The 27,137-nt window shown below is 45.4% G+C and overlaps 1 protein-coding gene across 3 annotated transcripts in view; it reads right to left on the bottom strand.

The window, feature by feature from the left end:
• ICE2 (interactor of little elongation complex ELL subunit 2) overlaps nt 1–27,137 on the bottom strand; it is a 173,481-nt gene that overhangs the window by 29,094 nt on the left and 117,250 nt on the right. For 2 of the 3 annotated variants that reach the window (XM_077264062.1, XM_077264065.1), the window contains 3 exons: nt 23,747–23,906; nt 19,372–19,544; nt 2,711–2,939 (listed from right to left, as the gene is read on the bottom strand). In XM_077264062.1, coding sequence (XP_077120177.1) covers nt 2,711–2,939; nt 19,372–19,544; nt 23,747–23,906 — 562 coding nt within the window. The remainder of the gene's footprint in view (nt 1–2,710; nt 2,940–19,371; nt 19,545–23,746; nt 23,907–27,137) is intronic. The other variant, XM_077264064.1, reaches the window with a different exon arrangement.

Below are 27,137 nucleotides of genomic sequence, written 5' to 3'. Positions count from 1 at the left end.
TCTTAAGTTAAACAGGACACATTTCCTTTGTATTTTACAGAAAAAATATATATTGTAAGATGGCCGCCGGACGGGTCCTTGAGGGGAGATGTGTGTTATCATGGTTATTAGCTGCGGTGATGTGAACTCAGAAGCATGCTCCTGCACATATAGTGCTGAGAGAGTTATTAGGCCATTCCAGGGCTGGGTTTCACGAGCAGTTATAAGAGAAGGGTGGGAATGACGGCTCACATATCCCTACCCCAGGGGCATGGTTTGGCAGATAAAATGGAGACAGAGTGTCTCACTCAGTGTCTAGAGCTGGAGATGTGCGGATCTCCTGTGTGTTGGTCTGTGCTAACGCCTAAATAACCGGACCCTATCCTGAGCGGGCAGACCCGCTGTATGTTGTATGGACTTTTTACTTTATGTTTTCACTTTGTGCCGGAAAAGGCTGTTCTTTTGTTTTGCTATCCTGAGCAGTTTATGCAGTTTAAATAAACTTACCTGGACATTTTCGCAATACCGCTTCCTGTGCCTACCTCAACCGCAGCCGAGTGAGTACAAACCTCTACACTATATACAATAGACTACTTCTAAAGGAGCAAGTTGATGGTTTTACAATGGCCCTCAGTCTCCTGATCAGAACATCATTGAAAATCTGTGCCTAGACCTCAAAATAGCAGTGCATGCAAAACGATCCAGGAATCTCACAGAACTGAAAGAATTTTCCAAGAAAGAATGGATGAAACTCCCTCAAACAAGAATTGAGAGACTCTTATATGGCTACAAAAAGCGTGCGACAAGGAACTAACCAAGAAGGGTGCCCAACTTTTGCATCGACTTGCTTATCTTTTGATAATTTTTAAATTGTAACAAATGAATATATATATATTTCCCTAAAATACAAAGGAAATGTGTCATCTTTAACTTAAGACCCTTTAGAGATCATTTCATCTTCCACTTGCTTAAATGTTCACTGTAAAGGTACCGTCACACTAAGCAACGCTGCAGCGATACAGACAACGATGCCGATCGCTGCAGCGTCGCTGTTTGGTCGCTGGAGAGCTGTCACACAGACCGCTCTCCAGCGACCAACGATGCCGAGGTCCCCGGGTAACCAGGGTAAACATCGGGTTGCTAAGCGCAGGGCCGCGCTTAGTAACCCGATGTTTACCCTGGTTACCAGTGTAAAATGTAAAAAAACAAACAGTACATACTCACCTTCGCGTCCCCCGGCGTCCGCTTCCTGCACTGACTGAGCTCCGGCCCTAACAGCAGAGCGGTGACGTCACCGCTGTGCTGTGCTTTCACTTTACGGCCGGCGCTCAGTCAGTGCAGGAAGCGGATGCCGGGGGACGCGAAGGTGAGTATGTACTGTTTTTTTTTTTTTACATTTTACACTGGTAACCAGGGTAAACATCGGGTTACTAAGCGCGGCCCTGCGCTTAGTAACCCGATATTTACCCTGGTTACCATTGTAAAAAAATCGCTGGTATCGTTGCTTTTGCTGTCAAACACAACGATACACGGCGATCTGACGACCAAATAAAGTTCTGAACTTTAACCAACGACCAACGATATCACAGCAGGATCCTGATCGCTGCTGCATGTCAAACTCAACGATATCGCTATCCAGGACGCTGCAACGTCACGGATCGCTAGCGATATCGTTTAGTGTGAAGGTACCTTTAGAGTAATTTTGACCAGGGGTGCCCAAACTTTCACATGACACTGTAAATGCCATCAGAGATTAACAGCGGCATTTAAAGGCCAAGGGGGCAGCACGGTGGCTCAGTAGTTAGCACTGCAGCCTTGCAGCGCTGGAGTCCTGGGTTCAAATCCTGCCAAGGACAACATCTGCAAGGAGTTTGTATGCCCCGATGGAGACAGCGATGATAATGTGTGCAAACTGTAAAGCGCTGCGGAATATGCTAGCGCTATATAAAAATAAAGATTATTATTATTATTATTGTTAAGGGGGAGCTACGCTCCACCAATGGCTGTTAAAAGGCAGATCATGGCTAAATATAATTAAGAAATAATTTGCCAGGAAAGAAGTGAGCTCGGCTAGCAAGCCGGCATCAAAGTCAGGCACCCGACATATGACGTAACGGTAAGTCATATGTCAGAAAGGGGTTAAAGAGTAACTATTGCTTTAATTTTTATTTCATAACTGAATAGTACACATGAAAAAAAAAAAAAAAATTGTAATATATCTTATCAGAGAACTCTGCTTCTTTCTCCTACTAGACAGATAATTAATTTTCAAAGTTCTCAATTTTACGGGTAAAATCTGTATTCAGTGAAGACAGAATTTTACATTACTGAGATAGGAGACGGCGGCTGCTACTGACCAGATTCTATGTAGACCGTACTAGGAAGGAGAAAGCAGGAACTCTGTCTAGTTCCTCCCTCTTATCTACATATGATCTGATCAGTAGCAGCCGCCATCTACTAACTCAATAATGGGAAAGCCTTCACTGAATACCGATTCTACCCAAGAAATGAGAATTTTGAAACTGAATGATCAGTCCTGGTGCAGAAAGAAGCAGCTTTCTATGATAAGATATATTGCAAAGTTACTTATTTTTATGTGCATTATTGAATTGTGTTATGGATCAGTTTTGGACAAGGGATGCATGTGAGAGCATATTGTGCTCCTGAAGATGGCGTGAAGAAACCCTACAAAGCACACAAGTAAAACCACTGACAAGATACAGATTCGTACAAAACTGATCTGGGTTCGAAGTGATGATGATCTGCTTGTCTGTTTTCAATTTGTCTTGCAAAGACATTTTAAAGGAGCTCTGCATTGTCTCCGGAGACTCGGAATCAGATAAAGTTGTATTCGACTTTACATCCTTATTCACTGATCCAAAACTTTCAAATTCTGTCACATCGGTCTCAAAATCCTTATGCTCACATGGCAAACTCCTACTTGCGTTATGTTCATCAACCTACAAAGGAAAACATAAATAAAATAAAAGGACAGCAGTAGATGAAAAGGGAAGTAGTCTAAACCGATGACAGCAGTCCATAAAAAATGAGTTAACAAGATGACAACGACGACATTAACAATAAAGTAATAGGAGGTCAGGCAATAAAATGTACTGTCTGCAATCAAACACGCTTCAATATACGCCATTAAATTCCGTTTTAATAGTCTTGCTTTATGCAAAGAACTCCCAATGGAAAGAAATTTGTTTGCAATCCAAAAACATCTATATATATAATTGTCTAAGGGTTTTTCCGTCTGTCTGTCTGTCTGTCTGTCCTGGAAATCCCGCGTCTCCGATTGGTCGAGTGATGTCATAAAGGTTGCCTCGACCAATCAGCGACAGGCACAGTCTGCCGCGAATTCGCTTTGACCAATCAGCGACGGGCACAGTATCGACGTAGATGTCATAATGGTTGCCATGGCGACGATGATGTCATAAAGGTTGCCTCGACCAATCAGCGACGGGCACAGTCTGCCGCGAATTCTGGAATCATCATTGTCCATATACTACGGGGACATGCATATTCTAGAATACCCGATGCATTAGAATCGGGCCACAGTCTAGTCATCTATAAGAGGCTACAAAAGTACACTTAGAAACCAGAAAATACCCTGCCAATAAGGTTATATAATCCATGAAGGCACCCATGAAAATACTGCCATCCCGCTCAGGTCACCCCCACTTTCCACACTTATAGAAACATACAGGCCATTAACACCCAGAAACTTATGAAGAACTTGCAGTCCTCATTGGCCCCAATCTTCTCCATCTCATGTCCTGATTCTGCTCTCAAGAATTACAATGAAACCCTGCAAAGTGCACTGGATGAAACTGCACCTCCTATACATAGAACAACTCAGCACAGACGGCGACAACCGTGGCACACGCTGCAAACACGTTTCCTGCAGCGGTGCTCCAGGTGCGTCGAACGTGTGTGGAGAAAATCTAATCTACCCCAAGATTTCATCCATTATAAGTTCATGCTAAAAACATACAACTCTGCCCTTCACCTCTCCAAACAAACCTATTTCAACACCCTGATCACCTCACTGTCAAATAACCCTAAACGTCTCTTTGACACATTCCAGTCCCTACTCAACCCAAGAGAGCAGGCCCCAACCACGGATCTCCGCACTGACGATCTGGCCAATTACTTCAAAGAAAAAATTGACCACATTCGACAGGAAATCATCTCCCAATCTCTTCATACCATGCACTGTCCTCCCTCCCCCACTGCATCTAGTTCACTCTCTGACTTTGAGCCAGTTACAGAAGAAGTAGTAGTCGGGCTCCTTGCATCTTCTCGCCCGACCACTTGCACCAGTGACCCCATTCCGTCACATCTCCTCCAGTCCCTTTCCCCGGCTGTCACCTCTCACCTAACAAAAATATTCAACCTTTCTCTCACTTCCGGTATTTTTCCCTCCTCATTTAAGCATGCCATCATACGATACGATACACTTTATTGATCCCGTGGGAAATTATGGTATCACAGCAGCACAACTTAAATCATAAAAATCATAAAAAGAATTACTTAATTGACATGACAGTGGAGTTGACAGAAGAACATTACACATTATACATTAGAATGGGACATACATACATCCATTACTTAAAAAACCATCCCTCGACCAAAACTGTGCCGCTAATTATAGACCTGTCTGTCTCTAATCTTCTCTTCATCTCTAAACTCCTCGAACACCTGGTCCACTCCCGTGTTACCCGCTATCTCTCAGATAACTCTTCTCGACCCTCTTCAATCTGGCTTCTGCTCCTTACACTCTACTGAAACTGCCCTCACTAAAGTCTCTAATGACCTACTAACAGCTAAATCTAATGGTCACTACTCCATGCTAATTCTCTTGGATCTCTCCGCAGCATTCGATACTGTGGATCATCAGCTCCTCCTCACTATGCTCCGCTCCATCGGCCTCAAGGACACCGTTCTCTCCTAGTTCTCCTCCTATCTCTCTGACCGATCCTTTACTGTATGTTTTGCTGGTTCCTCCTCCTCTCACCTTCCCCTTACTGTTGGGGTTCCTCAAGGATCAGTTCAGGCCCCCTCCTCTCCTGTTTGTATACTGCCCCTATTGGACAAACAATCAGTAGATTTGGTTTCCAGTACCATCTCTATGCTGACGACACCCAATTATACACCTCTTCTCCTGTTATCACGCCGACCTCTTTAGAAAACACCAGTGATTGTCTTACCGCTGTTTCGAACATCATGTCCTCCCTCTATCTGAAACTGAACCTGTCAAAAACTGAACTCCTCGTGTTCTCTCCCTCTACTAACCTACCTTTGCCATCTCCGTGTGCGGTTCCACCATTACTCCAAAGCAACATGCCCGCTGCCTTGGGGTCATCCTTGATTCCGAGCTTTCATTCACCCCCCACATCCGATCACTGGCTCGCTCTTTTTATCTGCATCTCAAAAACATTTCTAGAATTCGCCCTTTTCTTACTTTTGACTCTGCAAAAACTCTTAGGGTATGTGCACACGTCAGGATTTCTTGCAGAAATTTCCTGAAGAAAACCGGAAATTTTCTGCAAGAAATCCGCATTTTTTTTTGGCGTTTTTTTCCGCTTTTTTTTAGCATTTTGCAAGCGTAATTGGCTTGCAGAATGCTAAAGTTTTCCAAGCGATCTGTAGCATCGCTTGGAAAACTGATTGACAGGTTGGTCACACTTGTCAAACATAGTGCGTGACAAGTGTGACCAACTTTTTACTATAGATGCTGCCTACGCAGCATCAATAGTAAAAAGATATAATGTTAAAAATAATTTAAAAAAAATTTAAAAAATGGTTATACTCACCTTCCGCAAACAGCCGATCTCCTCAGCGGCTTCTGTTCCTATAGATGGTGTGTGTGAAGGACCTGCGATGACATCGCGGTCACGTGACCGTGACGTCATCGCAGGTCCTTCACACACACCATCTATAGGAACGGAAGTGGCAGCGTGCACCGCTGAGATGCGGGAAGACTCCGGGGGCCATCGAAGGTGAGTATATGACTATTTTTTATTTTAATTCTTTTTTTTTTTTACCAATTATATGGTGCCCAGTCCATGGAGGAGAGTCTCCTCTCCTCCACCCTGGGTACCAACCGCACATGATCTGCTTACTTCCCGCATGGTGGGCATAGCCCCGTGCTGAAAGTAAGCAGATCAATGCATTCCTAGGTGTGCGGAATCCCCGCTATTCCGCAAATTTAATGAACATGTTGCTTTTTTTTCCGCGATGCAATTTTTTCGTGGAAAAAAATTCAACATTTGCACAAGAAATGCGGAACACACTGAAAATAATGGGAGGCATATGTAAGCGTTTTTTTCGCGTTTTTATAACACGAAAAATACTGAACGTGTGCACATGGCCTTACTGTTTCACTTATTCATTCCCGTCTGGACTATTGTAACTCTCTACTAATTGGCCTCCCTCTTACCAAACTCTCCCCGCTCCAATCTGTCCTGAATGCTGCTGCCAGGATCATATTCCTCACCAACCGTTACACCGATGCCTCTACCTTGAGCCAGTCATTACACTGGCTACCCATCCACTCCAGAATCCAGTACAAAACTACTACCCTCATCCACAAAGCACTCCATGGCTCAGCACCACCCTACATCTCCTCTCTGGTCTCAGTCTACCACCCTACCCGTGCCCTCCGCTCCGCTAATGACCTCAGGTTAGCATCCTCAATAATCAATCTCCCACTCCCGTCTCCAAGACTTTACACATGTGCTGCGCCGATTCTTTGGAATGCACTACCTAGGTTAATACGATTAATCCCCACAGTTTTAAGCGTGCCCTAAAAACTCATTTGTTCAGATTGGCCTACCGCCTCAACGCATTAAGCTAACGATTCATGTGTGGCCTATCATTTAAAAAAAACAAAAAAAAAACAATCAGGTTCCTTGTATCATGTTCTCATACACTTTATGCAGTTAATAGCACTCTGTGTCTGTACTGTTACATACTTAGGCAGTTAACTGGTTCATGCAGCTTTACATGAACATCCGAGCCTTACACTATGGCTGGTCCAAATAACTAAAGCAATTGTTACTATCCACCTCTCATGTCTCCCCTTTTCCTCATAGTTTGTAAGCTTGCGAGCAGCAGGGCCCTCATTCCTCCTGGTATCTGTTTTGAACTGTGATTTCTGTTATGCTGTAATGTCTATTGTCTGTACAAGTCCCCTCTATAAGTTGTAAAGCGCTGCGGAATATGTTGGCGCTATATAAATAAAATTATTATTATATTATTATTATTAATCATAGGAGCAGAAAGACATGGGCAAAGAGATCATTATAAGACTGGAGTCGCAAAAACAATTTTAAGGGCATTTGTTGGGAAGAAAAAGGAGATTTTTGTGTACTCACCGTAAAATCTTTTTCTCCGAGCCACTCATTGGGGGACACAGGACCATGGACCATGGGTGTTATGCTGCTGCCACTAGGAGGACACTAAGTAAACAGAAAGATTAACTCCTCCTCTGCAGTATACACCCCTTCACTGGATACAATTTCAACCAGTTCGGTAGTAAAGCAGTAGGAGCATGAACAAAGACAAACTATGTCAAAACCAAAGAAGTAACAACAAGCCAAAACAGGCTAACAGGGTGGGTGCTGTGTCCCCCAATGAGTGGCTCGGAGAAAAAGATTTTACGGTGAGTACACAAAAATCTCCTTTTCTCCTACGCCTCATTGGGGGACACAGGACCATGGGACGTACAAAAGCAGTCCCTGGGTGGGGAGCAATATGCTAATACCCCATGTACCACCAGCTTACTGAGGTACCGATGTGTGCAGAATGCGCCTGCCGAGGGCAGCGTCTGCCGAAGCCTGAGTATGGATGAGGTAGTGCTTCGTGAAAGTATGCAGACTGGACTAAGTCGTAGCTTTACAAGCTGATGTGCGGACGCCTGGTGCCGAATGGCCCAAGAAGCACCGACCGACCGGGTGGAATGCGCCTGAATCCCAGGTGGGACAGGAGTGTTCCTGACACGATAGGATTCCTGAATAGCGGAACAAATCTACTTAGCTAGAGTGGCCTTTGAGGCAGGTAGACCCTTCCAATGTCCCTACGGAAGCACGAAGAGGACATCCGACCTACGGAAGGGAGCCGTGCGAGATATGTACCTCCGAAGAGCTCAAACCAGATCCAGAGTATGGAGAGCTTTCTCGATACAATGAGTAGGTGCAGGACAGAAAGACGGGAAGACAATGTCCTCGGGAGAGGTTCTCAAAACCACCTTATCTGGGTAAAAAATTCAGAAAAAGGGGGGGGGGGGGTCGGCAAGAGAGAGCCGCCAACTCAGAAACTCTCCTAATTGACGTAATTGCCACTAGAAAGACCACCTTCGATGAGAGGAGGGTGAGAGATGTCCTGCAATGGTTCGAAAGAGGCCTCCTGAAGAACTCCGAGAACCAAGTTAAGATCCCATGACGCCAAAGGCATTCTATAGGGAGGGACCACCCGGGAGACTCCTTGGATGAACGTCTTAACCGGCAGTCTGGAAGCGATCCTTCGTTGGAATAGAACAGACAAGGCGGACACTTGTCCCTTGAGCGAGCTTAGGGCAAGGCCTGACTCTAAACTTGATTGGAGAAACTCCAGAATGGACGGAATGGAAAAGACTAAGGGCAAACGTCCATGGGTATTGCACTATGAAAAGAAGATACGCCAGGTGCGATGATAAATGCGCACGGATACGGGTTTCCTAGCGCGAATCATGGTAGAAGGACCCCCGGAGAGAATCCGGCTTGGGCTAAAATCCAGGATTCAACGGCCACGCCATCAAAGACAGGGTCCCAGAGTTTTGATGGCAAATTGGGCCCTAGAAGAGAAGGTCCGTGCGATCTGGAAGGCGCCAGGGGGTGTCGGCGACCATTTGGACGAGTTCCGCGTACCATGCTCGGCGCGGCCAGTCGGGCGCGACGAGAATCACCGGTCTCCCCTCTGCTGTGATCTTTTTGATGACTCTCGGAAGCAGAGAAAGGGGCGGAAAAATGTATGGCAGCTGGAACGGATGCCACGACAGAACCAGGGCATCTACCCCGATGGCGCGAGGATCGTGGGAACGGGCAATGAACTGGGGAACCTGGTTGTTGAACCTCAAGGTCATGAGATCCACATCCGGCGTCAGCCAGCGAAGGCAAATCTGCTGGAAAACTTCCGGATGGAGGGACCACTCGCCCGAAGCAAGACTTTGGCGACTGAGGAAGTCCGCTTCCCAATTCTCCACGCCCAGTATGTGGATCGCCGATATGAGCGAGTGATTGGTCTCTGCCAAGCGCAGGATGTGGGAGACTTCGCGCATGGCTGCTCTGTTCCCCCTTGTGGTTGATGTACGCCACGGCTGTGGCGTTGTGGGATTGAATTCTGATGGGATGACCTGCGAGAAGGTTGGTGAAAGTTGTGTAAAGCGAGAATGATCGCTCAAATTTCCAGGATATTGATTGGGAGACGTGACTATCTCGTGGACCAACGACCCTGTGCCGTGTGGTGAATAAAAATTGCACCCCAGCCAAAAAGGCTGGCATCGGTAGTCACCACTAACCAGCGCACAGGAAGAAAGGATTTCCCTTGGTTCAAGGAAGACTGTAGTGTCCACCACCTGAGGGTCTGCCTGACCTGTGGGGGTAGATGAAAGCGACGGTCGAGAGGAACCGGGCTTCTGTCTCATGCTAAAAGGAGCGCCTGTTGCAAGGGACGGGGATGGCACTGCGCGAACAGAATGGCTTCCATCGCCGCAACCATTTTTCCGAGGATGCGCATCGCAAAGCGAATGGAGTGAGGGACTGGGCGGAAGAGCCTGCGCGCTCCCTGTTGTAAGGATAGAACCTTCTCTGGAGGGAGAATGACCAGCCCGCGGGAAGAGTTCAAAATCATGCCCAGGAAGGAGATTTGCTGGGCCGGCACTGGAGATGATTTCTCGAAGTTGATCTTACAACCCAGGCGAGAAGGAGAATCCACGGTGATGCTCACCGACTCCTCGCAGGTAGACTGGGACGGACCTTTGATTAATAGGTCGTCCAGATATGGCAGGACTACCACTCCCCGAGCGTGAAGAATGGCCATGACAGCCGCCATGACCTTTGTGAAGACTCTGGGGGCGGTGGCAAGTCCGAAGGGCAAGGCCACAGACTGGAAGTGTACTTCTTGGGCTGCAAAGAGCAGGAACTGCTGATGAGAGGGAAAAATTGGGATGTGTAGATAGGCATCTTTTGATGTCTATGAATGCAAGGCACTCTCCTTTTTCCAGGGACGCGACAACGGAACGGAGGCGGTCCATCCTGAAGTGTCGGACCCGTACGAATTTGTTTTAGCAGTTTGAGATCCAGTATGGGCCGTAGAGTCCCGTCCTTCTTTGGGACCACGAAAAGGTTGGAGTAAAACCACGTGAACCTTTGGTCACGAGGGACTGGAGTGATGACACCGTCCTTTTGAAGCGCCTGTATGGCGTGAAGAGAAAAAACTCAATTTTGTATCCGGAAGACACGAGCTCTCTGACCCACTCGTCGTGAACGACCGAGAGCCACTGTTGACGGAACGAAAGAAGGCGTCAGCCTACGTTGTCAGTGTCAGCCGGACACGCCAATGAGTCATTGTGAAGGTTTAAGGGATGCGGACGGCTCAGGGGCAGACGGCCTGGGTCCGGGTTTCCAGGAACGGTTTGGTCTGTATGAGACCTGGGAAGTTCTGTTGTCCCGACGTCCCGAACCAGGGGAAGAGGACGACAAACTGGAGTTGTTACGAAATGACCGGAATCGAAACTGCTGCGGATTCCATGCTGGGGAAGAAATTAATTTTTTTTTTTTTTTTTTTAAATCCGGTAGCGTCAGAAATTATTTGGTCTAGGTTTTCCCCCAAATTAAACGACCCGCTTGGTAAGGAAGAGAGGTCAGCGACTTTTTGGAAGGAGAGTCTGCTCGCCAATCGCGGAGCCATAGGGCCCCCCCGATGGAAATTGCGTTAGCAGCCGCTTGCGCTGCGCAATTAGCCGCATCTATGGAGGCGCTAACGACAAAATCTCCGGCCTGAGCTAACTGGTTAACTAGTCTGGCCGTCCCTGGGGGAAGATTACTGCCGTGGACGGTAAAGGTCAACACCTCAGCCCAGGTCACCATTGCCTTAGCTACCCAGGTAGCTGCAAAGGATGGAAGGAGGGCTGCTCCTGAGACTTCAAAGACTGAGCGAGCCAAATAATCAATCTGGCAGTCAGAAGGGTTTTTGACTGATGAATCGTCTGACAGAGAGAAGATTGTTTTGGATGCAAGCCGCGACACGGCAGGATCCAGAAGGAGAAAGAAGTAAGCCCTTCACCAGATCCCTTGAGAAAGGATATTTAGCTTCCGTGGCTTTTTGAGCCGTAAAGCGCTTTTCTGCTCCCTGTGTTTTGGGATAATATCCTGAAACTCAGGGTGATTATGGAGACTTCTTAAAAGATACAACGTGTTCCTGAGAGGAAGCAGATTCATCGTCCACCATTAATGCCTGACCAATAGAGGAGTCTGGGTTAAAGATTCCTCCGACTCATATACTGAGCCCTGTACGCTGCGACCCTCAGGGGAGGGGGAGCGAGAAAATGAGCTTGCAGAAGCTGAAGCTCACGCGTGTACGGGAGATGGGGAAAAGGTCCTTTTCCTGGAACCCCGGGAGTCCCGTACAACGGTGCGCCCCCTGTGTTCGGACAGCCCCGCGCCGTTATCAGATTCCGTCGCAGCCGACGGAGGTGAATTCTGGTTTAAGGAGGACCCAGGATTCCACTGAACGTGCGCGGCCCACTCAGGAGACGACATAGGAAGTGGCGGCAGAAGGCGGCTGCGCACTGGCCAGGTCACAGTTCTGGCACAAGGGGGGACTGTGGGTACTTGGCAAGGCAGACTTGCAAGTGGCACAAATGGTAAAAAATACAGTGTGCTTTTTTGTCCCCTTTTTTCCATAGATTGAGACATAGTGAATGTCTATCTCCGATAAACCGCAGTTATGTGAGCAGGGAAGGGGTTAAGCTTTTCCCTATGCAGCGGAGCAGCTTACCCACGGTCCTGAACTGGTGTCCCCAGGGAGGAAGAGAGGGAGGTAGCGTTTTCGGCTGTATTTCCCTGTAGCAGTGGAGTCCCAAGATGGCGCCCGAGATTTGCAGGGCTCTTCTCATTGAAAACGAGAAGCGCCTGAACAGTGGGCGGGGCTCCGGCGTGGGCGGGTTTTTTGAACTGCGGCCTAGTCCGGCTGCAGAAGCCGGGGACTAAATTAGTGGAGCCGGCCGACGGAGCGCTCTGGCGGCCGCGCCGCCGCGCCTAACGATCGTCGCTGGCATCTAGCCAGCGGTACCTCTCCCCAGGGACCCGGACCGCTTCTTCCCACGCCGGTAGCGTGAGGAAGATAGTACTCACCAAAGGAGGGACCACCTCCAGCTCAATCGATCCTCCCTGTGTCGGGGGACGGAGAGCCTCCTGAAGCATGCTTGCCTTCTCAGGGGACTTACAGCTGTGCCTGCCACATGGAGATTATTGCAGGGTTCTTCTGCGCCTGCCACAGGGGGCTTACGGCTACTGTGGGGACTACGAGACGCCAAGATGAGGGCTTGAGTGCGGTGGAGCCCGGGAGATGCACATAAGAGGTATACTCCATGTGCTCGCCATCTTACAGGGGGGAGATCGGGACCACATAGGAACCGTCGCCCTAGCGTAGATTAGGCGTGCCCCATACGTCGCAGGAGAGGGACGGGGAGGTATACTCGCCGTGCTCGCCTGTTGATGGTTCGGGGGAGAGCGGACCCTATAAAAAAAGGAACCCGTCGCCCCCTTCACTACGTTAAGTAAAAAATTAAAAATTTACAGAAAACTAAAAACTTTAAAATAAAAATTAAAATAAGAAAGTTGGGGCCTGAAAACAGACCCAAGTGCCTCCTACAGACACTAAGCAAGAACTGGTTGAAATTGTATCCAGTGAAGGGGTGTATACTGCAGAGGAGGAGTTAATCTTTCTGTTTACTTAGTGTCCTCCTAGTGGCAGCAGCATAACACCCATGGTCCATGGTCCTGTGTCCCCCAATGAGGCGTAGGAGAAAGTATAAAAGACAGATTTCATAACCACTTCTAGCTAAAATGGTGCAACCCCTCTAATAAAGTACATGTAGCGTTAGACGATTTTCCACAATAAGGTGTTGTGGGTGTACATGAGGGCAAATTCCTGCATTGTTCACTACTTTTCCCTATTTTCAATGGACACTGAGCTAATGGATGGAGACTTGCTACTATCATGTGTCCCATACACAGAGACATGAGGGTTTTCTGTAGAACGTCTCTAGAAGCACAGCCGAATGGAGAACATTACAAAGTAGTACTTACTAGTGTAGCTGTGAATCCAACTTTTGGGTTAAAATAAAAAAAATGACTAGAAAGCAACAGCTATGTGTCTCTCTTGCTCGCTGTTACAGTCTTGTTCAATCTGCTTCCCCCCTTTCCTCTCTCATCATTGTAGACTTTAATAGTCAGCTGTAATCTGACACCTCATTGAGCTGACAGTCCATCCTGTTTTGACAAAGATGAATTTGGATTTTGGCTGTCTTTTAGTGTGAATGACAAGTTCATGGGGTCGGGGGGAGGAGAAAAGGGATTCAAAAGTACAGAAAGAAGCAGATTTTTCTGATCACAATTATTACAAAATGTTTTCTATTTTCTTGTACTTAACATTTATGCAAAGTAACTTTCAGCATTCACTATTGGAGCAGTATATAGCACTGGGAAATAGGCTAGGATTGAGCTTAATAGAATATGGCTCTATGTTCCTCCAAAAGAATCAGACAGGTCAAAACGTATTCTCCTCTCACAATTGAAAGGTGCAGAAAGCTGCGGATTCCCATAGGTGTATTTTTCAAAGATGGACCAGAATTTACCATTGGGAAACTCTTCTAAATTGGCAAGTAATTGGGATTATGGTCACCAATCAACCACCCTTTGATCTAGGGGTTACCGTGGAATGTGTAATTATTTATGTGAAACATACTTTTGTCTGCCTAAAAAAAAACACTATGTAGTAAATGTTTTTCTCATAAAATATGCCCTCTGTAGCCAAGAAAGCCTCCTTCCTGACACTGGATTCCGACAATAGCAGAATAATGTATTCCCCTACACAGACAAAGCCTTTGTTTTTAAAAGGTTAACGCAGACTCCCACAAGTTCCAGATTCACTGGGTTTACTTCATACAAAACCTTTATCTGGGGCTAAATAGAGACATTCAGCAAAAAGACACAAACCCATTTTGCCCAAACGTTTACACTTCCAATACCACAGAAACAGATGCTTCCTATACAATATGATTTAAAGAAATGGAATTGTTAAAAATGTTTTAAAAAGGGGAAGCAACAGCTTGCACAATATACTGCATTGAAGGACTATACACCTATACACATATTTGGCAAATCTTTGGTAACTACTGAAAATGTTCAGCGAAAAAGCAAATAAAAAAAGTACCGTAATACTAACTTTAATATCCTTCTAGCTTAAGAACATCCTTCTTCCAAACAAGGCTTTCTCCATTCTGGGTAAACAGTTTAAGACCCGACCTGTTAGCAGGTTTGGCAGAACTTTTATTTTAGTTTATTTTATTGTTTGTGAAGGAGGATCCTCCTTATTTTTGATTCTGTGAGGTCTTCTTTGCGGACGATCACACTAGTCAAACTCTTCCGGGGGTACTAGGAGGCCAGCCAGACATCTGCATTGCGCCAGGTCCTCTTCCAGTCACCCACACCTTTACCCTGCTGCTGCAATGATGATGTGCCGATAGCCCCTACACTATGTGGGAGGTTACCAAATAAGTGAATGCACACACCCTATGATAAAACAAGCGAGTACAGAGCTACCTTTTCCGCAGATCCCTTTTTCTTTTACCTCTCTACGGCCATTACCTAGTTTACAAATACGTCTATTTCCCCAGCTGAATGCAGGGGTTACAAGTTATTCCCTACATAAATGCCCCTCAGTAGCCGACAGGTGGCCCATAAAGACAAGAAACCTGTCTTATTACCAAAACTGCCTTCCCCTGGCCTTTATACATGCTGTCGTGGCTCTGTACCATGACGAGGTTCTTTCACACGTGGTATGTGCGCCCCTATCCAGCCCCAGCATCTTGGAGGCACACTGCTGCAGGACCAATCTCGCAACTTACTTAGGGGGCAGAAACTTCTCTTACAGCAGAATTCCAGAGGGGAGGTACTTGGCTCCCACCACACAACAGCTGCTGTTCCCAATATTGCTCTGGCAATACTGATTGCTCAAGAGTCATCATTTGTTCCAGCATAAAACAGAACCTCTCGTCTGTCCAGCTCAAGGCACCAGTACAGACTCCAACTGCTTCAGCAACAAAGAGGTTCTTCAATGGAACACTGCAACAGGGCCTGTAAACTAGCCGTTGGCTATACTCTTCTCCCACTACGACCTTGGGGCAACAGTGGTAGCATGTTGATAACATCATCTGTAAGCAGTGAATTTATTCAATTTTTTTTAAATGGACTAGGCCTGTTTTAATTAAATCTATTTAGACTAGCGTATATATTTATTGTGAATTTGGCCAGTACTATCGGATTGGCATTGCATAACAACTATTACTATACCCGTAGCTAGACCTGACTCACCATCTTCTTTGTCTATTCTTGATTTATCTTCTTTTATGAATCCTCAAACATGCATCATTAATTGCATGGTTCATTTTAAGAATTTTTTTTTTTCATTTTGTCTAATAAAGTAGCATCAAATTTTATATTGTACGAGTGGTTTCATGAATATTCACATGTAGGTTACTACAGCTATTTAGGAGTTAACTCAAAAATGCTTGGTGCTCCATATCTTCATCTCAGAAGGATGATGTCTGACAACTGGAAGGTATAACCATTTTTGCTTGAGCTTACTGTAATAATAGAGTTCAATGCAATAAAACTAATGTCAATCTGTCATCACAGATAATCTTAGGATCCCCAGCAGGCCATACTTTATTACAAGGTGCAGGTTTAATACGAAGGGCAAGTTTCAATTCCCCAGGACAAGTACCATTCCTTCTTCATATCTTCATAGCTGTTCCCCTGTTCCCAGTTAAAACAACTATTGGTGACATTGTTTAGAAGGGTCTCCCGAAGAGGAAGACTGGTAGGGAAGGAAACAGAGTCACAGTCTAAGGCAGGCTTCACACTCGCATTCGGCAGGGCTGCGGACGGCAGCCTTCGCACTCTGTTAAGCCCCGCCTACTGCCTCGCCTCTTTATTCAGCTCCGCCTACATCTGCATGCGCTCTGCGTACCCTATCTTTAACATTGGGTACGCAGGCCATGCGGATGTATGCGGATGCCACAGCATGCGTCGTCTTGACGCTGTGCTGACCTGCATCAAACGCAACATGTTAGGATTTTGTTGCGGTCGGCGGAGCTGAAGGAAGAGGTGCGGCAGTGAGCAGGGCTTCACGGAGGAGGAAGGCTGCCATCCGCAGCCCTGCAGAACTCTAGTGTGAAGCTAGCCTAAATGAAATATTAAGCTGGCTTATGTCATGCAAGCCACTCGTCTTTCCAAGAGCACTGATCTTTCTATGTTTCATAGTGAGTCCCTTAATGAAACAGCAGCTGAAGAAACTCAACCTTCTTCCAAGTTGATTTTTGAAGACCCTGCTTCTGCTCTGCACTTCATCCTAGCCTATACTTCCTCCTGTGTTAACATGACCCACATGATTTGGCCTATATAGCTTCAGCATGAAATCTCAACAAAAGCACCCAAAAGGACATGGTATATTATGCCTTAAAGGGAATCTATCACCCCAAAAATCGTATATGAGATAAGGCTACCGGCATCAGGGGCTTATCTACAGCATTCTGTAATGCTGTAGATAAGCCCCCGATGTAACCTGAAAGGTAAAAAAAACAGGTTATATTATACTCGCCCAGGGGCGGTCCCCGCTGCGGTCCTGGTCTGATGGGCCTCGCGGTTCGGGTTCGGCACCTCCTATCTTCATATGATGACGTCCTCTTCTTGTCTTCCTGCCGCGGCTCCGGCACAGGTGTACTTTGTCTGCCCTGTTGAGGGCAGAGCAAAGTACTGCAGGGCGCAGGCGCTGGGCCTCTCTGGCCTTTCCCGGCGCCTGCGCACTGCAGTACTTTGCTCTGCCCTCAACAGAACAGACAAAGTACGCCTGTGCCGGAGCCGCTTCAGGAAGACAAGAAGAGGACGCCATCGTATTATAGGAGGCGCCGGACCCCGACTGCGATGCCCATCGGACACGGACGGCAGCGGGGACCGCCCCTGGGTGAGTATAATATAACCTGTTTTTCTTACCTTTCAAGGTTACATTGTGGGCTTATCTACGGCATTACAGAATGCTGTAGATAAGCCCCTGATGCTGGTGGCCTTAGCTCATCATCTCGCGAGACCGCAATGCATTCTTGGGACCGGAGCGTCACGAGAGCATCGGTAAACGCCTGGGCTGGATCCGGGTGCCGACGGAAGATGAGTATATAACTATTTTTTATTTTAATTCTTTTTTTTAACAGGGATATGGTGCCCACATTGCTATATACTATGTGGGCTGTGTTATATACTGCGTGAGCTGTGTTATATACTATGTGGCTGTGCTATATACTACGTGGCTGTGGTATATATTACGTGGCTGGGAAATATACTACATCGCTGTGCTCTATACTACGTGGCCTGTGTTATACACTACGTGGCTGTGCTATATACTACGTGGCTGTGCAATATATTACGTGGCTGTGCAATATATTACGTGGCTGTGCAATATATTACGTGGCTGGGCAATATACTACGTGGGCTGTATTATATACTGCATGGGCTGTGTTATATACTGTGTGGGCTGTGTTATATACTGTCTGGGCTGTGTTATATACTGTGTGGGCTGTGTTATATACTGTGTGGGCTGTGTTATATACTATGTCTCTGTGCTATATACTACGTGGCTGTAGTATATATTACGTGGCTGGGCAATATACTACACCGCTGTGCTCTATACTATGTGGCCTGTGTTATATACTGCATGGGCTGTGTTTTATACTACATCTCTGTGCTATATACTACATGGCTGTGCAATATATTACGTGGCTGTGCAATATACTACGTGGCTGTGCAATATACTACGTGGCTGTGCAATATACTACGTGGCTGTGCAATATACTACGTGGCTGTGCAATATACTACGTGGCTGTGCTATATACTACGTGGCTGGGCAATATACTATGTGGGCTGTGCTATATACTACGTGGGCTGTATGCAACTTGGCTGTGCTATATTTCCATGCTGTATCTGTGCATCATGAATCGTAGTATGTGTTAAAGAGGGGGGTCCACTGAGACTCTTCACCCGGGGCCCTCAAAAACCTGGAGCAGGCCCTGGCTTCAATGATTGGTCACACCCGGCTGCGAACAATCAGCGACAGGCGCAGTCCGGCCGCGAATTGGCGCTGAATTTGAACCACGCTTCGCTTATTGGTCACACCCGGCAGGCCGAATCCTGTGTATAAATTGCATTATTCTGAAAATTCATAAATAAACTACATACATATTCTAGAATACCCGATGCGTTAGAATCGGGCCACCATCTAGTAGATAATAGTCCCATAGGTGGGGGAGTGTTTTGGCTGACACAATATGGGGACTACGGTCAAAAGAAAAATCTTTCCTACACGTCAATTTTCTAAAGCTGAGGGATATCTGTTTTCAATAGATCCTCTGCCCTCCACCTTCAGTGTCATTTGTGGTCAATGTTCAGACCACTGATTACTAATGGAATCACCATGGGGCACTGCGGTAGGTGTCCCAAATTTCATTCTCTGTCCTCCGGAGTACACGCCAGTGCAAGGCAATATTGCCTTGCGCAGGCGTGTCCTCCGGAGGACAGAGAATGAACTTCAATCCAATATTGCGGCCAGCATGCAGCCAGCGGGTAAGGAAAGGGTGAATCAAACACCCGAAAACCCCACCCATATGACCCAAAACCGGTCCCGCCAAATTCAGGTGACAGGTTCCCTTTAAAGGATCCGGTCACTACACTTTCAATTCCATTTCATCTATCCACTACTATGCAGATTTCTTTTGCAGGTACTGATCTATTCCCATCCTGATGAGCTCCAGGTTCTTAGCCTGGCCCTGAAAAACCTTAAAAGGTCTGGCGCAAAGTCATGTGTGCATCAGGCCACAATAATGATATTGTGCTAGTCCAGATAATGAAAACAGAAGCCAGGATTTCTCACACGGCAGGCAGGAGGTACTGTAGCTCACAGGGCTCCAGTCTGATGACCACAGATTACTGACCTGGCAGCGGGACCGATTCCTGAGAATCACGCTGCAACAACTCTAGAATTCATTGTATTTTATGCGGAAGAAAATATACTCACATGAAAGCTTCCATTATCTCTGTCCAGACAAATAGTTTTCAAAGGAATCAAAGAATTTTTCACCATGAATTTGTCCAGTACCACTTCATGAAACATTCGGCTTCTCTCTCTTGTGCTCAGTTCTTTCTTGGGAAGAGGGGAGTCCATGTACACTACTTTACATTCTTTACCATCTGGTAAGAGAAAAAAAAAAGTGAGGCCAATGTGACCTATAATAGATACATTTTACCTCTTAGGCTTCTTTCACACTAGCGTCGGGCTCGGTCCGTCGCTGTGCGTCGGGCCGACGTTCCCGACGCTAGAGTTGTCTCCGCCGCACAACGGGGGCAGCGGATGCATTTTTCCAGCGCATCCGCTGCCCCATTGTGAGGTGCGGGGAAGCGCGGGGAGGTGGGGGCGGAGTTCCGGCCGCGCATGCGCGGTCGGAAAAAGCGGACCGTCGTGAGCAAAAAACGTTACATGTAGCGTTTTTTGCTCCCGACGGTCCGCCACTGCACGACGCATCCGTCGCACGACGGGTGCGACGTGTGGCAATCCGTCACAATGCGTCGCTTAATGTTAATCAATGGCGAAAAAACGCATCCTGCAAACACTTTTGCAGGATACGTTTTTTCGGCAAAACGACGCATTGTGACGGAATGCAGTTAACGCTAGTGTGAAAGTAGCCTTATATGTTCAAAAAGTGACAGGAAATGGATACATTCAGCCTCAGACCTAACTGTATTGAACCCTTTCAGCGCGAAGCCCGTTTTCACCTTCGTGACCAGGCAAACTTTTACATTTCTAACCACTGTCACTTTATGAGGTAATAATTCTGGAATGCTTCAGCGCATCCCACCGATTCAGTTTTCTCGTGACATACTGTACTTCATGACTGTAGTAAAATTTGTTTGATACGACTTCATTTGTGAAAATATCGTAAATTTGGCAAAAATGTAGAAAATTTCTAAATTTTCAAACTTTTAATCTTTATGCCCTTAAGCCAGAGAGTTATGTCACACACAATGGTTAATAAATAACATATACCACGTGTACTATATATCAGAACAATTTTTGAAACATAATTTTTCTTGTTAGGAAGTTAGAAGGGTGAAACTCATTTTTACAACAAAATTTACAAAACCATTGTTTAGGGACCACATCACATTTAAAGTCACTTTGAGGGATCTATATGACAGAAAATACCCAAAAGTGACACCATTCTAAAAACTACACCCCTCAAGGTGCTCAAAACCACATTCAAGAAGTGTATTGACCCTTAAGGTGCTTCACAGGAACTGAAGCAATGTGGAACAAATAAAAAAATTAACATTTAACCTTTTTCCACAAAAAAAATACTTTAGACCAAATATTTTTTTTATTTTTACAAAGATAACAGGAAAAAATGGACACAAAGTTTTTGTGCAATTTCTCCTGAGTACATAGGTACCTCATATATGGGGGAAAACCAGGGATTGGACCCAAGGCAGGGCTTGGAAGGGAAGGAGTATTGTTTGCCTTTTTGAATACAAAACTGGCTGAAATCGAGAGCAGACGCCATGTCGCGTTTGGAGACCCTTGATGTGCCTAAATAGTGGAAATCCCTCATAAGTGACACTATTTTGGAAATTAGACCCCTAAAGGAACTTATCTAAATGAGTGGTTAGCACCGTGAACCCCCAAGTGCTTCACAAAAGTTTGGAACGTAGAGCCATGAAAATAAAATAAAAAAATTTCCACAAAAATTATCTTTAAGCCCCCAATTTTTCACAAGGGTAATAGGAGAAAATTTACCCCAAAATTTGTTGTGACAATTCTCCTGAGTACGCAGATACCCCATTTATGGGGAAAACCATTGTTTGTGCGCACGGCAGGGAAGGAATTACGGTTTTAAGAGCAGACTTTGATGAAATGGTGCGCGAGCGCCATGTTACGTTTGGAGAGCCCCTGATGTGCCTAAGCAGTGGAAATCCTCCACAAGTGACACCATTTTGAAAACTAAACCCCTCAAGGAATTTATGTAGAAGCATATTTATAGTAATGATAATAATGCTTTTGGTTTTACTAGTGATGAATTTATAATGTGGTGGCATGTGTAAGTTGTACGGAGTACATCACTTTATAAAACGGTTGTGTGTTAACAAGGTATAACAAATTTTATGAATTTTTGATGTGTGATATGCTTTGAAGCAATCCTTAATGCAAAGACCAGTTTTCTCATGGCAGGTTTCACAATGGTAAGTTGTGTCTTTTCGGATTCCCCTCATACTCTGCACCTTTTTTGTGATCTTCCATTCTTTGCTGTTTGGGGAACTTCTGCTGGAAAATGATGACCTGGGATTATAGTATTGGAGGGAGAGAGTGCTTGTCTAGGCCTGTGTGGACAGTATAATGAATCAGAGGCCTGTAGTCTTCATACTGGTGCTGAAGCTGAGCCATCAAGCTAACAGTCCTAAGGGCTGTTTGTTTGCTTTGCTGTTTGTATCACATAAAATCTGCATTTAGCCTATGGAGGGAGGGAGGGAGGGAGAGAGATAGAGAGTCGCAGGAGCAGGGAGAACGACAGAATCCAGTCTGTAGACAGGGATCAGGCCTGTGCAGTCGATTGGCAAATATATAGCTGCAGTTTGAAAAAATGTAATATATTTTGATCCATCAAGTATTACGGTGCTTTGAGGTCCTCTTTTGTATTATATAACGTAAGAGTCATTGAAACATTTTCCTGGGTTCAATTCCCCAGCCACACACTATTCTGTAGTGTGGAGTACATTTCTGTGATCTCTAAAATTGAGAAAAAGCTTTTAAAATTTTGTAGGCTTCCATATCTCTGCCATAAAGTGTTACATGGTCTAGAAATTATGTGATCTATAAAACTGAAAAAAGTATAGAAACATTTTTCTGGATTGAATTGGTGATCCATATAACAATTTTGCGTTCTTTCTGTTACATTAGGGTGGAGTAAACTCCCCAAAACCACTTTGATAGGTGCAGGTGATCTTTTTTTTTTCTATTATAAAATGAACTTGATTTCAAGAGACCTAGCAATTACAAAATGTGTAAGGAGTGCATTAAGGGATAGGGAAATGGAAGTGCTGCTGAAGGTGCACCCAGATGCCAAAGATATGGGGCAGGTGAGACTGCATCTCTTGCTGGAGCACAAGAAACATGCACATCCAAAATACATAGGTTCCTGTCCCACTTTGCAGGGAGGCATGGTACATCACTTCTGAAGCCAGAGCAGTGCAAACAGGTGGTTGGTTGGATAGCAGATAATGCTTCCAGCAGGCTTGGCAGCACCACCCAGTCTTCCACATGGTCCAGTCTCACCAGCCTAAAGTCTGGATGTTTTAATCCTCACCCTGATCCTCCTTCCTCCCACCATGTTGAGTCCCAGGAGGCTAGTGATCCCACACTAGGACACTCCGAGGACCTCTTTACCCCCAGCACACAACTCTAAAACGACCACTACTTTGCTAAAGAAACTGAGGATAAAGGTGCTGGACTGGCCAAGCATGTCTCCACACCTAAACCCTATTGAGCAGAGGTGTCAAACTGCATTCCTCGAGGGCCGCCAACAGGTCATGCTTTCAGGATTTCCTTGTATTGCACAGGTGATAATTTAATCACCTGCACAGAATGATTCCAGCACCTTGTGGAATGCTAAGGAAATCCTGAAAACATGACCTGTTGGCGGCCCTCGAGGAATGCAGTTTGACACCTCTGCTATTGAGAATCCTCAAACTGAAGGTGGAGGAGCAAAAGGTCTCCAACATCCACCAGCTCCATGAAAAGGATTCCAGTGGTAACCTGTGAACTTCATGATGCCCAAGAAAGTTAAGGCAGTGCTTGAAGAAAATGGTGGACACACAAAATATCTGGATCCTTTGGGCACAACTTGGCCATTTTCATTTAGGGGTGTACTCACGTTTGTTGTCAGCAGTTTAGACATTAATGGCTGTGTGTTGAGTTAGAGGGCACACCAAATTTACACTGTTATACAAGCTGCACACTGACTACTTTACATCAAAGTGTCATATCCTCAGTGCTGTCCCATGAAAAATAAAATAAAATATTTACAAAAAATGTGAGGGGTGTACTCATTTTTTTTTTATATACTGCATAAATCAAATTTATATGTACATGTCCACACATACATATAAATATTGCAGGGTCAAGCAGGACCGGGTCCCGCATAAGATACCCAGTAAATGGGAAGTTACAGAAACATAATGTCTAACTCAAAGAAAGGGAGGCCAAACCTTTATCTACGCTTTGTGCAGAAATGGTGTGGCCTCCCTTTCTTTGAGCTGGACATTATGGGTTCAGTTAGCATTAGTCTAATGTATATGGCCTTAACAAAACATACATTCAGTTTATTACATTAGTTTTCGCTCACCTTTACCATTAATAGTCTTCACACACACAGGAATCTCCCATTGTTCATTGTAACCAGGAGCATGGTTGTTAAGGAGGGTAAATAAGACCTGGGACGTAAGCACGACCTGTGGACAATACTTCGAGGCCAATTTAGAAATGTTTGGATCTGAACTCACATCCTGTGAAACAGCAAGAGACACAATGCAAATAAGGCAGCAAAAAAAAGTATTAGGCCATGTGCACACGTCCTGAAATTATGCAGAAATTTCCTGAGAAAATCCTGAGGTTTTCCGCAGGAATTCTGCACACTTTTTTGTCGTATTTTTATCGCGTATTTTGCGCGTTTTTTTGTGCGGATTTTGCGTGTTTTTTCCGGAGGTTCCCAGTGTAATAATATAGTGGGAAATCCGCTTAAAATCCGCAAAATTAATGAACATGCTGCGTAGTTTTCCGCATGCGTTTTTTTTGCGATAAAAAACGCAACATGTGCACAAAAACTGCAGAAATCGTTAAAAATTATGGGATGCTTAATGTATGCATTTAAGCTGCCGAAAAAACGCGCAAAGAAGCGAAAAATCCGGAACGTGTGCACATACCCTTAGGGTATGTACACACATATTTGCATTCAATTTTTCTGCAGGAAAAATGCTGCGTACAATATGCACATTTTAGAATGTTTTTCTGATGCACTGAATTTTTTTCCCCCTTTCATTTCAATTGGTGAAAAATGGTACAAGAACTCAAATAATTGACATGCTTCAGATTTGGAAAAAATTAGCAGCATGTTCATGAGATTTAAGAAGTTTCTTTCACTTGCTGGTACTGTCGTATTGTTCCTTTAATTGACTTGAAAGATACAAAGAAAAGTTTATAAAAAACTCCAAAGATTCTTGGATTTCCTTCCCACCCCCTTCCCCAAAAAAGGAGAAATAAACCCTAGAGAAAGAACTTTGAGTGAAGGAAGTCATACACCTAACGAGTACTCATCACAAGTCAGGGGCTGCCTTTTTTTTTTAATGTAAGAGTGGGCGACTTCAGACTGGTGAATTTATTAATCATCATCTGTTAGAAAAAGTGGTCAGAAGGGTTTCCAAAGTCCTCATAAAGGACCTGACTTTCTAGAAAACAAAGTCTGAACTTCCAGGTTGTGGGGTCTCTGCATGTGGAGAGAGATCCTGTAACCCAAGCACAAGATCTCACTTTTTACAGTAACCCAGCACAGCTGCATCCTTTACAAAGTGGTTATTGCGTGGTAGCTACTTTACAGATGTTACCATTCAGTAGCCACTTTGTACGGGATGAAGCAGTGCTGGGTTACGGTAAAAGGCAGAACTTGCTTTTTTCACTGCAAGAAGGGTTGTGGGATGCCACAACTCAGAAGTTCACACCTGACTTTTTCTAGAAAGTAGAGTCCTTTATAGGGACATTTCTGACCTCTTTTGCCAATAAGTGTAAATTTACAAAATGCCCCAGTCCAAAGACGCACACTTGTAAAAAATAAAATAAGTGTAGTCCCAGATTGGAGATAGGTGCTCTTTAAGTACTAATAACTTGTACATTCATTAATAGCTTATTCAGACGACTGTAATAAAATTACCCACAAACAGCTGTACATTTATACAGCTGAATGAATAAGCCCTTAAACGAAATCTATCATAAGATAATTACCTACTGTGCAAATCAAGTTTTTATGCTGAATACAGGGGTGTAACTACCACGGTTGCAAAGGTCGCGGGTGGGGGCCAGCCGACGCCAGCACAATGTTCAACTGGACGCACATTCAGCTGAAGTGTATTGCGGCACAGAGACCAGTCAGGTCCGTGCGCAGCAATACATGCTACAGGCCAATCAGAGGCCAGCAGTACAATGGTTCCATATAGTCCTCCATACAGTGTAATGGGTCTGACATGGTGCTCCTTAGAGTGCAATGGGCCCTACACAGTCCTGCATAAAGTATAATGAGCTCCACATAGTGCTCTATACAATATAACGGGGCCCTGCATTGCCTTCCATACAGTATTATGGCCCCACATAGTGCTTGATACAGTATTATAGCCCCACATGATGCTCCATTCTGTATAATGGCCCCACATGATGCTCCATACTGTATAGTGGCCACACATGATACTCCATACTGTATAATGCCCCCCCATGAAGCTCCATACTGTATAGTGGCCTCACATTTATTAAAAAAAAAAAAAACACTCACCCCTGCCTGTTCCACCGCTGATCTGGTCTCTTCATATATCAGTCCTACACTATGCCGTCATGGATTAAAATCCTGCAGGGCACACAAGGTCCCCCTGATCACACCAGCACATGTCCAGGCCCATTTAAAGTTCGCCAATGATCATCTGAATGATCCAGAGGCATGGGCGAAGGTCATGTGGTCAGATGAGACCAAAATGTTTGGAGGAAGAAGAAGGATAACTACAACCCCAAGAACACCGACCCAACTGTGAAGCATGATGGGGGAAATAGCATACTTTGGGGGTGCTTTACTGCAAAGGGGACAGGATGACTGCACCGTATTGAAGGGAGAATGGATGGAGTCATGTATTGAGAAATTTTGGCTTACATACTCCTTCCCTTAGTAAGGCCGGGCTCACATTTGCATATCTGTGCGCAGCGTTTGATCCGCATGCGTCTTGCGTACCTATCTTTAACATGGTGTATGCAGGGACATGCGCTTGCATCAGTTCACATGCGGATGCGTTCTCGGTGTGCGGCAGTGTGCGGCCAACGCAACATGTTGCATTTTTTGAGGCGTCAAATACAATGCAAGGACATGCGGATGCATGCGTTCGATACACATGCATACTTCTCACTAATTATCTCCAGGAAATGATGTAACCACATGCAAAATGCCTGCTGTATAAAAGGGGTCTGGAAACAGGAACTCCATTACTCACAAGGCTCTGGATTGCGGCCACAAGGCTCTGGATTGCGGCCACAAGGCTCTGGATTGCGGCCACAAGACTCTGGATGAAAGTATAGAAGCTTTGAAAATGTCTGTCTCTCTGCATTCTGTACTTTTTTTTTTTCCTGTTCCTTCTAGACTGTTTTCTGCTCCGTTCCCGGACTACTTCTGTTGTGGCCCTCAGTTTTCCTGTCCAGAATTTATCTTTTCCGGTGGGGTGTTCCTCAGTTTTCCTATCTATGATTTCTCTGTTCCGGTGCAGTGGTACTGACCCTCAGTTCTCCTGTCTAGGTTTTCTCTGTTCCGGTGCTGTGGTCCATGCTCTCCTGTCCAAGATTTCTCGGTTGCGGTGCTGTGGTATGTACCGTCCCTCATTTCTCCCATCTAGGATTTCTCCATTCCGTGGCTGTGGTACTGACCCTCAGTTCTCCTGTCCAGGATTTCTCGGTTGCGGTGGTGTGGTCCTTGGTTCTCCTGTCCAGGATTTCTT

Source organism: Ranitomeya variabilis, chromosome 5, assembly GCF_051348905.1.
Source record: "Ranitomeya variabilis isolate aRanVar5 chromosome 5, aRanVar5.hap1, whole genome shotgun sequence".
Lineage (NCBI taxonomy): Eukaryota > Metazoa > Chordata > Amphibia > Anura > Dendrobatidae > Ranitomeya > Ranitomeya variabilis.
The sequence above is the reverse complement of the archived record's forward strand: the minus strand, read 5'-3'. Positions and strand labels throughout refer to the sequence as shown.